This window comes from Ooceraea biroi, chromosome 12 (genome assembly GCF_003672135.1).
Source record: "Ooceraea biroi isolate clonal line C1 chromosome 12, Obir_v5.4, whole genome shotgun sequence".
Taxonomy (NCBI): Eukaryota; Metazoa; Arthropoda; class Insecta; order Hymenoptera; family Formicidae; genus Ooceraea; species Ooceraea biroi.
In genome coordinates, this window is record NC_039517.1 from 947,868 (window position 1) to 960,539 (window position 12,672).

The 12,672-nt window shown below is 54.8% G+C and overlaps 1 protein-coding gene across 2 annotated transcripts in view; it reads left to right on the plus strand.

The window, feature by feature from the left end:
* Positions 1 to 3,596: 3,596 nt before the first annotated feature.
* Positions 3,597 to 12,672, plus strand: part of LOC105278816 (POU domain protein CF1A) — a 50,583-nt gene continuing 41,507 nt past the window's right edge. For both annotated transcript variants that reach the window (XM_026974121.1, XM_026974122.1), the window contains exon 1: positions 3,597 to 8,121. In XM_026974121.1, coding sequence (XP_026829922.1) covers positions 5,165 to 6,514 — 1,350 coding nt within the window. In that variant the 5' untranslated portion in view covers positions 3,597 to 5,164 and the 3' untranslated portion in view covers positions 6,515 to 8,121. The remainder of the gene's footprint in view (positions 8,122 to 12,672) is intronic.

Consider the following 12,672-nt stretch of genomic DNA (forward strand, 5'->3'; position numbering starts at 1 on the left):
CTCGTGAAATTAATTAGTTTAAGGGTTCCTTTCGCTTGTTTTTGTTTTTTTCTTTACGTAAGATCAATGCGCGGCCAATATAACAATTGCATGGGATTATTTTGCATGTTAACGTTACTCGGGAGCGTCTTTCTTCCTTTCTTATGCAGAAGCAAAGGACTCAAAAGGGAACATCAAGCTTCCAGATCTACCCTTTGCCGACCCGCATTACCCCCGGAATGTAGGATCTTCGATTTTGCTTTCCTCAAGTCGCGTGCCCTCTCGCGGCCGACCCTCTAACCCCCACTGAACCCTCTTCCGCTTTTAGAGCGGAGTATTATGCACTCACCCGAGGACGCATCGCGTTAAAGTCGTACGTGCGTTACTCGACCGGGCGCTCGACGCGCGATCCGTCTTCGGCATTTTAAGCAGCGTCATTCATAATCTGTCAGCTCGCCGATACATATGTAAAGACGATTCTATTATTGCTCTCATCTGCCTGTCCATCCTGCCGTCACGCTGGTTCGTCTACTTACCGGTATCGCGGCGAGCACTCGCGGTAGCACGGTACGCGTGGCGAAAGCGAATTTACGCGTCTCGCGCGAGTCCTCCTTTCATCGATAGTCTCTCGATCGTTATGTGACCTCGAAAAATCGGTCAAAAATGGAAAAACGAAAAAAAGCAGTTAGAGAAGGAAAAAGAGCCGATCTTTCGTTGCGATTTATAGACCAATTGGAATTGACCGTGCCTTCCTGCGAAGGATCTCGCGCACACGATCAACGTAAAAAATAGCAAGAGTGACTTTTCGCTTGCAGAATAGGGAAGCCTACTATCTGAATTAGTTTGTTAGTCTCTGTGTAATCTCCCGGAGTAGCGCATTATTTGATGTCTGAGCGCTCCTTTTTAACGGAACGGGACCACGAGTATCTTGTCCGCAGTCCAAGAACTCCAATGGAGATAAGCCCGGCGTGTGCACTCGAGCTGCGTATACCCGCGAGAACGGTGAAAAGGGAGAAGGGCGAGTGAAATTCCGGAGGCGGTTCGCGGCAACGTACACCCGCGCGTACACGCGGAATGCATAATTTCTCCGGCAGCGCGGAAGCCAAGCCTCGCGCCAAGCCGGCCGAGCATGCCACGCGATAAGGGAGACGCAGTAAAGAGCGCCAAAGTGAGGCCGATTTTCGCCGCCGAAACACGCGCCTTTTCCGAGCGGAATGGAGCGTCTGCGACGCATTCGTTCCTCTCCTCAGTTTTTACTCCAGGCGTTGACTCAGAAGCACCCGCGGCCAACTGTTGCACTTTGCGGGAAATTATTTGGGGAACACCACCCTGTAGGAATTCTCCCAAGTGTCGAGGGACTTCCAGCGCGCTCGCCGAACCTTCGCAAAACGGATCAGCGTATGCGCATGACTCCGATATCAGGCTCGATCGATCCGCCGAAGGAATCGGGAATGTGTGGATCACTTCTGGTTCTCGTTGCAGCGTTGTTACAAAGTCCAGATGGTCCATCGTGGCACCAGATGTTTTCTTAATTAATTAGCAATGGAGCAATTAGCTAATCCATCCGATGTTTACTTCGGACAATCGTAAAGTACTAGCGAAGCTGTAGTTATAAGGCTGCTGCAATTTCCTCCTTCATAATTCTCGCATCACGTTAAAGAGAGAGAGAGAGAGAGAGAGAAAGAGAAAGAAAAGGTATCATCTTCATGTCTTTTTTTCCTTTTTTTCGCGAAGCATAGTTCGGAGAACTCACCTTACGTCTCGTACGAGCGATAATTAGCCGCGCTTCCTCGCACGCGCGAGCAACGGAGAGGAAAAGAAAAAGGAAGAAAGAAGCGAAAAGAAAAGCTAGGAGGACGGAGGGCGGCGAGGAGGGGGGGAGGGTAGCGTTAGCGGCAACGGTAACGCGCGCGAGCGAGGCGCGGCCACAGGTGCGAAGGCGCGCAAAGCCAGCCGGGTGGTTGAAACAGACCACGACACAGGAGGATCCCGCGGCACACGATGATCTAGCTCACCCCTCCTGAGGGGTGGCTGGCACGTACTGCATAATGCTGCTACCTGTGGCTCTCATTTAAATGTACTAAACCTCGCTCACTCGCGCGTTCGTTCTCCCTCGACCCCTTTCTCTCTGTCTATCTTTCTGTCTTTCCCCATCTCCCTCTCTCCCCCCCTCCCGCTTCTCGATACACTTACTCGCTTTCGCTCGCTCGCTCGCTTTTTGCGTTCGGCTCGTTCTTATTGATACCACCCCTCGCGGGGTGGATCGGGGCCACTGTCCTTCATAATTAATCATCTCGAGTGAGTACCTGTTGCTGTTACGTAATCGGTCGATCCTCTCTGCCGATCGGGAATTCTGCGTTCTGCAGATTCGAACCGGATCGCGTGTATGATGGAGCCGCTGCTTCAAAAAGGGATTCAGGAGCATAGCGTGCAGTGTCACGCGGTTCCTCGGCTCGAAAGTGTTCCCGGCGTAAATCTTTTAATTTTGGGGGGGGGGGGAGAGAGGGAATTTGCCCGATCGTTAATCGGGGTTTCGCGATGCGGCGCGCGGATTATTCCCGTCGGTTCATCTTTTTTCTCGCTCGGCGGCGCGACGAGGCGCGGGGGTACGGAATATCGATAACGAAGGCGCGCGTAATCAACGAGTGGACGAGCTTCGCGGGGGACAATGGTAACCCCGTGCACCTGTTGCACCGCGCGAGCTACGCGAAAAGGAAATGAAACTGTCGACAGACAGGATTGTACCGCGACGGTGCCTGAAAAATTGATCTTTCGCCCGTGTACTACGTGACGGGCTTGCCGGCGCGGTTCCTTCGCGACGCTGGCGAGTTCTCGCGCGCGAGAAGCAAAATCAGGATCTCGCGATGCACCTTGGACGTGCGAGCCGTTCCTTGCGCGTGCAATTACTTAATATATCATTACTCGGATTAATAACGTTTTCCACGTGATCCACGCGCGTGATTCTCACAGCTGCTCGCCCGGATATTCCCACAAGATATGCCTCATGCGGAAGACGGTGGCTCGAGTCGAGCCACCGCGATGTCTGCCGTGCCGTGCCGCGTGTACAATTATCCGCTGAAATTAGTACCTGTTGCGTGTGCGCGCGGGTGATCGCCCGGGTCGATCGTGATCGCGAGCGATTTCCGGGAGCGTCCGTCGTACGCGAGGAACGAGATCTCTGACAGGTCGAACGTGCAGGAGACTCGCAGACAGGAGAGATCGCGTGCACCTGAGCAACAGTCTACAAGCAGCAGCAGCGTCGCTTGCGCCACTCCGAGTCGCGGCGCTCCGGATCGTGCTGCTCCGAGTGGCGAAGAACGGCAGGAACGGAACGGAACGAAACGAAACGGCGCGGCGCGGCGCGGTACGGCGTGGCGGTGGATACGCCGCGGTGCGGCGCGGCGGCGTCAGCGAACGAGCATCGTTAGCCAGGCGAGAGCGTAGCCGAGCGACGGCGAGGGGGGGTCGGCGAGGACTGGCGCCTGGGGTACCTCGCCTGCCCTCGTAGGCGCGGTCATACGAAGTACCGCCTGACTCTGACGTACACCGACGGCCACCTTGCGGGCTCAGCCAATTGCATGCGGCGCAGCTCGCCCTGGTAGGGATACCCACGACGGTGGCGCGCATGACGGGGTCTCTCCACCACAAGCTGCTCCGGGAGCCTCGGGAACCTCGGGTGAGCTGCGAGGCGAGGCAGTCAGTCGCTCTCAGCTACGACATGCATAACGCATGAGAGCCCGAGCGAGATCTTTCTAACCCGTCTCTCCTCCGCCGTCACATACACACATATACACAATCACATACACACTCACATACAATACATACTCTCTCGCTCTCTTTTTCCCGTTTTTTCTCTCTCTTTTTCTCTCCTCCTCTCTCTCTCTCTCTTTCTCTTTTTTCCACTCTCTCACTCTCTCTGTGTCACTTACTCACCTACTCACTCGCTCGCTGTCTTTCGTTCTCTCTCCCCAGTTCTCACCCACACGTTCTCTCACGTTCACCACGTATACCATATGTATACACACACGTACACTCACGTAAAGAGAGGGACATCCACCGCCAGGAGGAACACACACGCACATCATATACCTACTCTACTCCCGCCGAGTCGAGTCTCTTCCGTTCCGCGATTACCGTCGTACGTCCCTTTACGCCGAGCCGGTCGGTCGCTCGCTCGCTGCTCGGTCGTCGTCGGTCCGCGGTGGCTACCCCCGAGTGCAGTCGCGTCGTGCATCGTCGTCGTCGTCATCTGTACGCCTCCACCACGCCGGGGCCACGGATACCACACCAGTGCGGAGTAATCCTCGCATCGTCGTAGATAGCATCGTCTTCGTCGTCACCGACATCGTCGCCGTCGCCCTTGTCGCTCAAACGAGATAGTGATTAGTCCGACAAGTTCGAATCCCCGACAGGGATGAGTGATCTCGGCTGAATCGATATCGCCATCGCGAGTGACGCGAGTCCCGTCCCGACTCGATTCTACGGTCGGCCAGCACGGAGCCAACAAAGGAGTTCTCGTATCGCGTGTGCTTCTCTGTGTGCAGGGGAACGAGTGACCGCGACAGGGTTAAGCGACGACGAATCAGAAGGGACCACGTTCCCGGTAGTCGTTGAGTACGGTGGTACGGCTCCGTTGCGGGGAGCCACCCCGTCGGAGCGGAGACCTGGGAGAAGGTGCGCTTCTCGGCATACTCCTCGGATTCGCCCGGATTTCTCGTCGCCTACGTGGTCTCCGTCAATGTTACTGCGTTACCGCGGGTGCACGACACCCTCGAGAAACTATGAACGAAGCCCCGTCAAGATCGACGACCAGCTCCGTCTGGTACCTAGTGCGTTGTGGCGAACTGTGGATGTGCCACAAGTGATGAGTGATTACTAGAGAGGACTGTCATTCGAGCGATCATCCGCATCATCGTGAGGTGATCAGACAGGTGCAACCGACGACTTGTCCAGTCCACCCGAAATCGGGTCCTTGCAAAGTGAACGACTGTTCTCGCGTGAATCCTCCGACGAAGAAATCCCGCTCAACGAGAATCTCCGATTTCGCGTTTGGCAACTCGAACAACTCGGAGGAAGGACTCTCTCGACGGAGAGGCTGCATACCCCGTGGGTGTCGTCCCAACGCGGGGTGGTCGCATAGCGAGAGGGTTTCGCGGAACCTCTCTCGAGACGAAACGGGAAGTAGATGGCCGCTACCACGTACATGCCGGTTAGTAGCGCAGTGTCTACCGACCTGGATGGTGGTTCAGGTACAACGATCGGGATGAACATCGCCGTGGGTGGTTACGCCTCGGGCTCGCCGCGCAGCGCCGCCGACGCAGGCGAAATGAAGTACATGCCGGCGCCTCAGCATCACCATCACCATCACCATCATCATCAGGTGGCGTCTTCGCCGTCGCCCAACGGCCTCTCCCATCCGGCGAGCCTCTCGTCGGCGAATCCCTGGGTGAGCCTGCAGCCCGGCAATGATCCCTGGGCGGCCTCGATGGGCATGCACCATGCTACCCACCATCCTCATCATCATCCCCATCAGGCGAACGCGAGCCTGGACGTGAAGCCGCTGGCAGCCGCGGCGACCGCGACGGATCAGGGGATGCACCATCGGGGCCCGCACCAGTCCCCGGGCATGGCGTCGCCGCATTCCTGGCACGCACCGGTCGTCCCGTCGGCACACTACAACCCTAGCGGTGGCGCGGCCTCGCCCACTACCCTCCAGCAGTATCACGCGGCGATGAACGGTATGCTGCACCAGCACCCGCATCAGCATCCACATCAGCTGCACAACCATCAGGCCGGTCTGTCTCATCACCTGAGGGACGCGCACAATCATAGTCCACCGTCGGGGCACCCACTGCACCCCGGCCACCACCTCGACAGGGATCACAGCGCTGGCGAGGAGGACACGCCAACGTCGGACGACCTCGAGGCCTTCGCCAAGCAATTCAAGCAAAGGCGCATCAAGCTTGGCTTCACCCAGGCGGACGTCGGTCTCGCGCTCGGTACTCTCTACGGCAACGTCTTCTCACAGACGACAATATGCAGGTTCGAGGCTCTCCAGTTGAGCTTCAAGAATATGTGCAAGTTGAAGCCGCTGCTGCAGAAGTGGCTCGAGGAGGCGGACTCGACGACCGGCTCGCCGACGAGCATCGATAAGATCGCCGCGCAGGGTCGGAAGCGCAAGAAGAGAACGTCGATTGAGGTATCGGTAAAGGGCGCGCTCGAGCAGCACTTCCACAAGCAGCCCAAGCCCTCGGCGCAAGAGATTACCTCACTTGCTGACTCGTTGCAGCTCGAGAAGGAGGTGGTCAGGGTGTGGTTCTGCAACCGACGGCAGAAAGAGAAGAGGATGACGCCGCCCAACACGCTCGGCGACGGTATGATAGAGGGTATGCCACCGAGCCACCAGGGCCAGGGCGGCCTGCATCAGGGTTATCATCCGCAGGACCACCTGCACGGCTCTCCCATGGGCCACAGCCACAGTCCGCCGATCCTCAGCCCTCAGGCGCTCACGACCCACTCGCTCGCGGCCCACTAGCGTTCGCCGGGGCCTCCCCCGTTGGGCCTCGCGATAACCTCGCAGAACAGCTCGACAAACGCGTCGTCGACGGCGGAGACGACCAGCTTGCCGCCCTTCTATCATCACTATCTTCAAGCGCGTACCGGCAGTTATGGCACGACGTCGTAGCTGACCGACTCGCCGCGCCCTTTCTACCTGCCGACCGACGGCGGTGCTCGTTACCGAGACGAGGGTACGGAATGGTGGCTTGGTCGACGAGGTTCAACGGGGTTTAACGAGGCCGAGACCGGTCCACCGGGGAGGCTGACGAGCTGACGCGTATGGTCAGCCGATTCTTACGCCGACCTTGACCGTGCGTACACGTGAGGAGAGGAGGATACTAGCCGCTGCTCAGGAACTAGAAGAGAGGATCAACGCGGGGAGACCGTCACGGCGTCCGTCGGCGGACGTTTCCCGTCCGCGTTGCGCTGGCGACAACTTCTTCGCTCAAGTCGCCGGAAGTGTCATCCTCATCATCATCATCATCGTCGTCGTCGTCGTCGTCATCGTCATCGTTGTTCCGGCGCGTTCCAGTTTCCACCAGGTGTCCGGGCGTGACAAGTGAAACGTCCTCATCGTGTCTCTGCGACGCGACGCGACGCGACGCGCAAGAGGAGACCAGAGTGTCGTTCTCTCATCGACGGCCGTGGTGGTGGTGACGTTTCTCCTTCGCGCAGTCAGATCGGGGCCCGTTCGTCCGTTCGTATTCGGGGTGTTCCGAGCTGGACCCTTGTTGGCTGTTTGCTGTTGTTGTTGTTGTTGTATCGTCGTCGCCGGTGAGCCGGAAGTGCAAAGTTTGTTCGACGGTCTCCGACGGCAATCCACCGAGACGGATAGTTCGGATAACGAGGGTGCGCGGACGGATGGACCTGGGCGCGGGGGTGCGGCTGCGAAAGAACGTGCGGGTGTCTAAATTTTTCCTCTCTCTCTCTCTCTCCCTTTTGATCGCGGAGGGTATCGAGTATCGGACACGAGACGCGCGTTTCGCGATCTGTCAGCGGTTGGCGCGATTTTTGGCTCATCCGCCGCGCGGATGTCCGACATTCGCGAAGAGCAACGAACGGACGAACGGGCATGAAGGAACGAACGCATGCACGCACGCACGCGAGCAAGGGGCGAGTGCTGTGTTCGCGCGGGTCTCGCACGGTGCGAACCCGGCGGATGATGTAACATAAGTAAATATGGACTGTAAATAATGTACTAGATAAAGCTAGTAAGTTAAGTGAGAGAGAATACGGGAATACGTCGTCTTCGTCGCCGCCGTCCTCGTCGTCCGAGGCGGCGAGCGGGAACGTTCCGAGGAAAAAAAAAACGTAGACGCGTGAGCTGGAATAGACGGAGGAGGAAGGCGATAGACGTGAACGGAGACGGAGGGAGAAGAACGGAGAATATGCAGCGCGACGACCTAAACCGAAAAAAAAGAGAGGGACAGTTTATATATATTATATATATATATATAGAAAAAGGGACAGGGCGCACACACACGTCGAAGAGGGAGTGCGTGTCTGAAGCGCGCGTGCGAAATCCTAGCGAGACGGCAAGACAGAAACCCCCTTCACGCGCGAAAAACCCCTTCTGTATAAAGAGTAAGTATACATAAATATATACGTGTATATATACTAGATCGCAGATCTATATATGAATATAAATATATATATATATATATATATATACATAGTCGGAAATATTATATATACATAAAAAGGAGGATATATGTGTGTGTACATGAAGTCGCGCGGACCGATTAATTGGTGATAGATTCGAGAGCTCTATGTACGTTTTACGCGGAGACCGGAAGGCTTTTCGCGACGACTACGCTCTATTCATTATTGTATTATTACGTTTTAACATTATTGCTATTACTATACGGCTACCATTATTATATTATTATATCGCACTGTGACGTTCGTTGTCCGGTATATCGGAGAGAGAGCATGTTGTAAACTGTGGCAGAACGGACTAGTGTCGATCAACACACGGTGATCTTATCTATCACTATTATAATATTCGCCACCATTTATTATTGTCATTTATTATTATTATGGCTATCCTTTTATTATTGCGATTATTATAATTTTAACTATTATTATTAATTATTATTATTATTATTATTATTATCATTGTCGAGATGTTATCGATACCTATCCATCCGCCCGGTCGGACTCGAAGCTCGAAAAAGTTCGATGTGGATCTCGCGTCTTCCATCGCTGCCAAGTTCTTATAAGGCGCTTCCTCTCTCGCTCTCTCGAGACCTGTCTCCCTCTTTGTCTCTCCGTTCTTTTCGTTTCGTTTCGTATCGTTCGTTCGTCTTCTCTGGATTGTTCCTTCGTTTGAAAGAGGCTTAGGCAGATGCGAAGCTGATGTGTACGCGTGCGGTTCGCGGTACAATGTCTACACCGAGAGCATTTTACGTCACGAAGCGTAGCGTCGGACGACGAGGATGGACCATACGCTACGTGGACGTCGTCAATTATCCGATCAGATTATCGTAAGGCGATCGTATTCCGCGAAATGGCGTGGGCAACACGACGGAATTCCACGCTCGTTGTCGTCGAGCAAGTCTCGTTTGAATCTCGGCGTCGCGTACGCGGCGCAGGAACGCGGAAAAGCGTACGCGCGGCAAAAAAGTCAAAGTGCGGAAAGAGTCAATAATTGCCGAAAAAATGGTGTATACGGAATTTCAGGCCACTCAGGCCGGCGAGTTCAGCTCCGCTTCTAGCCGGGTGTCATCCTTAATTTGTTTGCCGATCGTTTCCCTCGCTCTTTCACGTAAGCGAGTTCCTTTTCCTTCCTCGCTCCCTCTCTATCTCTCTATCTCGTAGCGTCTGCGAATGTCAGATAATAAATAATTAATTTGCACTCGGCACTTTTGCACGATACGACACGTTTGATTGGCCAAAGGTGCGAAGTTTGCCGGCCGCCGGCGGGATCAAAATCACGGTCTTGAAATTCCGAACAGCGGAAGTGGAAAATAAAAGAGGGCACGAGAGAATAGACATGAAAGCTTTCATCTATCACTCTGTCCCATGTAGTTCTTGTAGTGACTTTAAGAGATGCATCGAGATCGCGGATCATACATGTCGCGCTGAAAGTTCTCGAATCCGCCTCAGGCGGCCGCGGGATCCTCTCCCGCTCCAATCTCCGCTACGAACGATCAACCGTTTGTTCAGAGAGATTTACTTAATCGATTTATAGCCGTCGGCGATGCTTCGTTTCCGCGGGAGACCGCATCGCGGGGATTTTTCCACGCGGCGCGTTACGCGCTTCGCGAATTACGCCGCGCGACGGCCGAGCGGAGACGTTGGAAATTGAGACGGGATTAGCCGATCGATCGACCGATCGATCGATCGGTTTTTGCCAGCGGCTCGTCAAGGTTTCACTTTCCGGTTCTTCCTCTTCTTCCACTTCCTCTGCTTTGTCTGGGGTCCTTTTTCTTTTTTTATTCGATGTTGTTTTGAAGCCGTCCGGCGCGCGCGTAGGTGGTCACGTGTCCCACTCCTCCAGCATCTCCGTGCAGTCTCCGAGTACCATCGGTGTGCCCCCTTTTTTGCACCTCTCTCGCTCGCCTCGCGTAATCGCGTTGCCCACTCGGGCGTGTCAGTGTTGCGAATCCGCTACGCGCGAGATCCGCCGTATAATTCGCGCGTATTAATTACTCGATTCCGAGATCGCGCGAATCCGCGCACGAAACGCTTACCGCGAGTGAGAAAAGGGAGTCCCTCCGCCACCCGCATCGCTGTCGCTTTGTTCCGCGGTCTTTCCCATTTTTTTCTTTCATCTGGCGGACCGCCTTCCGCCCTCTCTCATCGTTTGCGATTCTCCTCAGCGTGGGACGCGTAGGTGGTCGCGAATTTCACCCTCGCCGATTTATTTTCCGCCTCAACTGATCGCGTCGAGGCGTACCGCGTATCTACGCCGGTGCACGACATCATTTTCTCGTCTTTCCGATCATTACGCGCCGTAACGCGCGAAGATTCGTGTGTTCGTCGTCGTCGGAGTCATTGCCGACGCGCGATTTTCCATCTGATGTTCATGCGATCAATTTTCCGCGACAGTAAGGGTAAAAATTATAGGAATTCTGGATGTGTTGGAGTCAATCTTGACTCGCTATCGCGTATTTGCAACTATAAGAGCATTTTTCACTCTCGCGACTCGAGCATCGAGATTTTCGTGAAATCAAGCTTGTGATATGATCGTCAATTGCACGCATATATTCTCGATATATTCTATTGACGCAGATAGAGAATTGGACGATTATAGAGTAACAGAGAGCACACGTACCGCAGGGCGAGCGATTGCGATCGGATCCGAGAGACACATTCCTGGCGGTCGCGTTGTTCTTATTTGAACAAGGTGGTTCAACGAACCCGTCACTCATTGTCTATTAATGCGCCTGGCACGTCGCGTCGACGGCGCGCGTATTTACCGAAATACCGGCTGGCTAATTTATACGCTTCCGCGGTGTCGCGCCCCCGACACGCCGCGGCCCGGGACCCGATTGGGCCCCGCCAAGTACGCGCGCGCGCATTCTAGGTTGTTAGGTGTGTATAAACTGTCTGGTGCGTTAATAATGGTATCTACCTTGGCGGGCTAAGAGAGTCGTTTAGGGGCGCAAACGCGCACCGGGCCCGCGCGGCTTGTAATTCACGGTCCAATTTGGGAAGAGAGAAAGAAAGAGACAGGGGGCCCGGAGGAAGGAGACGGGAGGGGGGACAGACCGAGAGATTTTTATGGGGACGCGATCGTTTCGTGGAGAGCGCGCGTCACGAGACTTTAATAAGGTGGGCCCCACCGTAAAGCGCCCTCGTTCGGGGCCCACCGGGGGACTCGACCGACCGACCGACAGCGTTACACCGGACAACCGCGCGACCCGCTAATCATCATAATTCCCGATCGTTATAATGCGTTTAACGCATCGCGCGGCCGTTCATTTCCGTAATTCCTCGGCATTCCGGTAATGGCACGGCATCATCCGATTGGCCCGACTGACCCAATGCTCCCTCGTTTCGAGTCCCTCCGTCGGGCCCCACATTCGGCGGTAGCCAGTCGCGCCCGCGACTAGTCGTGCTAGATGCCGAGCGTTCGTAGTTTTCGGCTTACGGAACTTGTTTTCTGGCGCTGCTTTTCGTGCAGACTTTCCGTCCCGCGGCTTCCCAACGCAATGCAGGCACAAGTATCGCGCGAAACGTTTCGGGAAGGATCGATAACGGGCAGGAAGCTGTAATTCTAGTTCTGGTTCTACCTCAAGAAAACGTTGCAATTTCTTCCCTGCAGTGTCCCTCAAGTTTCTCGAGGCTTATCGCGCGATCGTGGCATTTAGCGCATCAACCATTTATACATTCCCGCCGCAGCGCGACCTTGAAAATTCAGCTCGTTCTTTACGATCGATCATCCTGTGTGTATGCCTGTATGCATATGTGAATATGTGTGTATGTGTGTGCATGCGTGTCCGTATCCCTTTATGTTTCCCGTGACTTAACGTCGAGCGCAAATCAGTTAACCCCTGGCGCTATCGCGCGAACTTTAAGGTCTTATCTGCGACCATCGGTACTACTCGCGGCTCGCGCGGAAGCGTATTCCGCCCCGGAGCCCAGGAAAGAGAGAGAGAGGGAGAGAAAGGGAGTCAGAGAGAGCTCCGGAATTTTACGAGATCCGATATTAGCTCGTCCGTCGTCCGCCGTCCTGGATAGAGCCGTTCCAAGAGAGAATCCCTTCTCGCATTAGAGCGACGCTCGTTAGTTAGCGCACCCGGTCAACCTCGCACGGGATCGTCCTTCTTTGACGTAATCGTAGCCATACTCATGGCCGAGTCAAATCCTAGTTTAGGTCCGTTCGCCGAAACACGGTAATAGAAACGTCCACGGTTCCCGCGACTGCGTCCCTCAGAAGTTCACGTCGGCCAACATTGTTAAGCTCGCGAGCTAGTGCCTCTTCGTCAGACTTGCACTCTCTCGTCCTCTCTCTCTTTCTCTTTCTCTCGCCCTAGTTTTCTCTCTGCATAGCGTTCTCAGGTCTGAAGTATTTTGCGCTTATACTTTGATTTCTGTTCCTTTTTTTGACGGTGTACTTGCGGGGTGCGTCGTCGATGACTGGTAACGGTAGTGTTTCCTCCGCTTTCCTCGAATAAAACAAAAGTT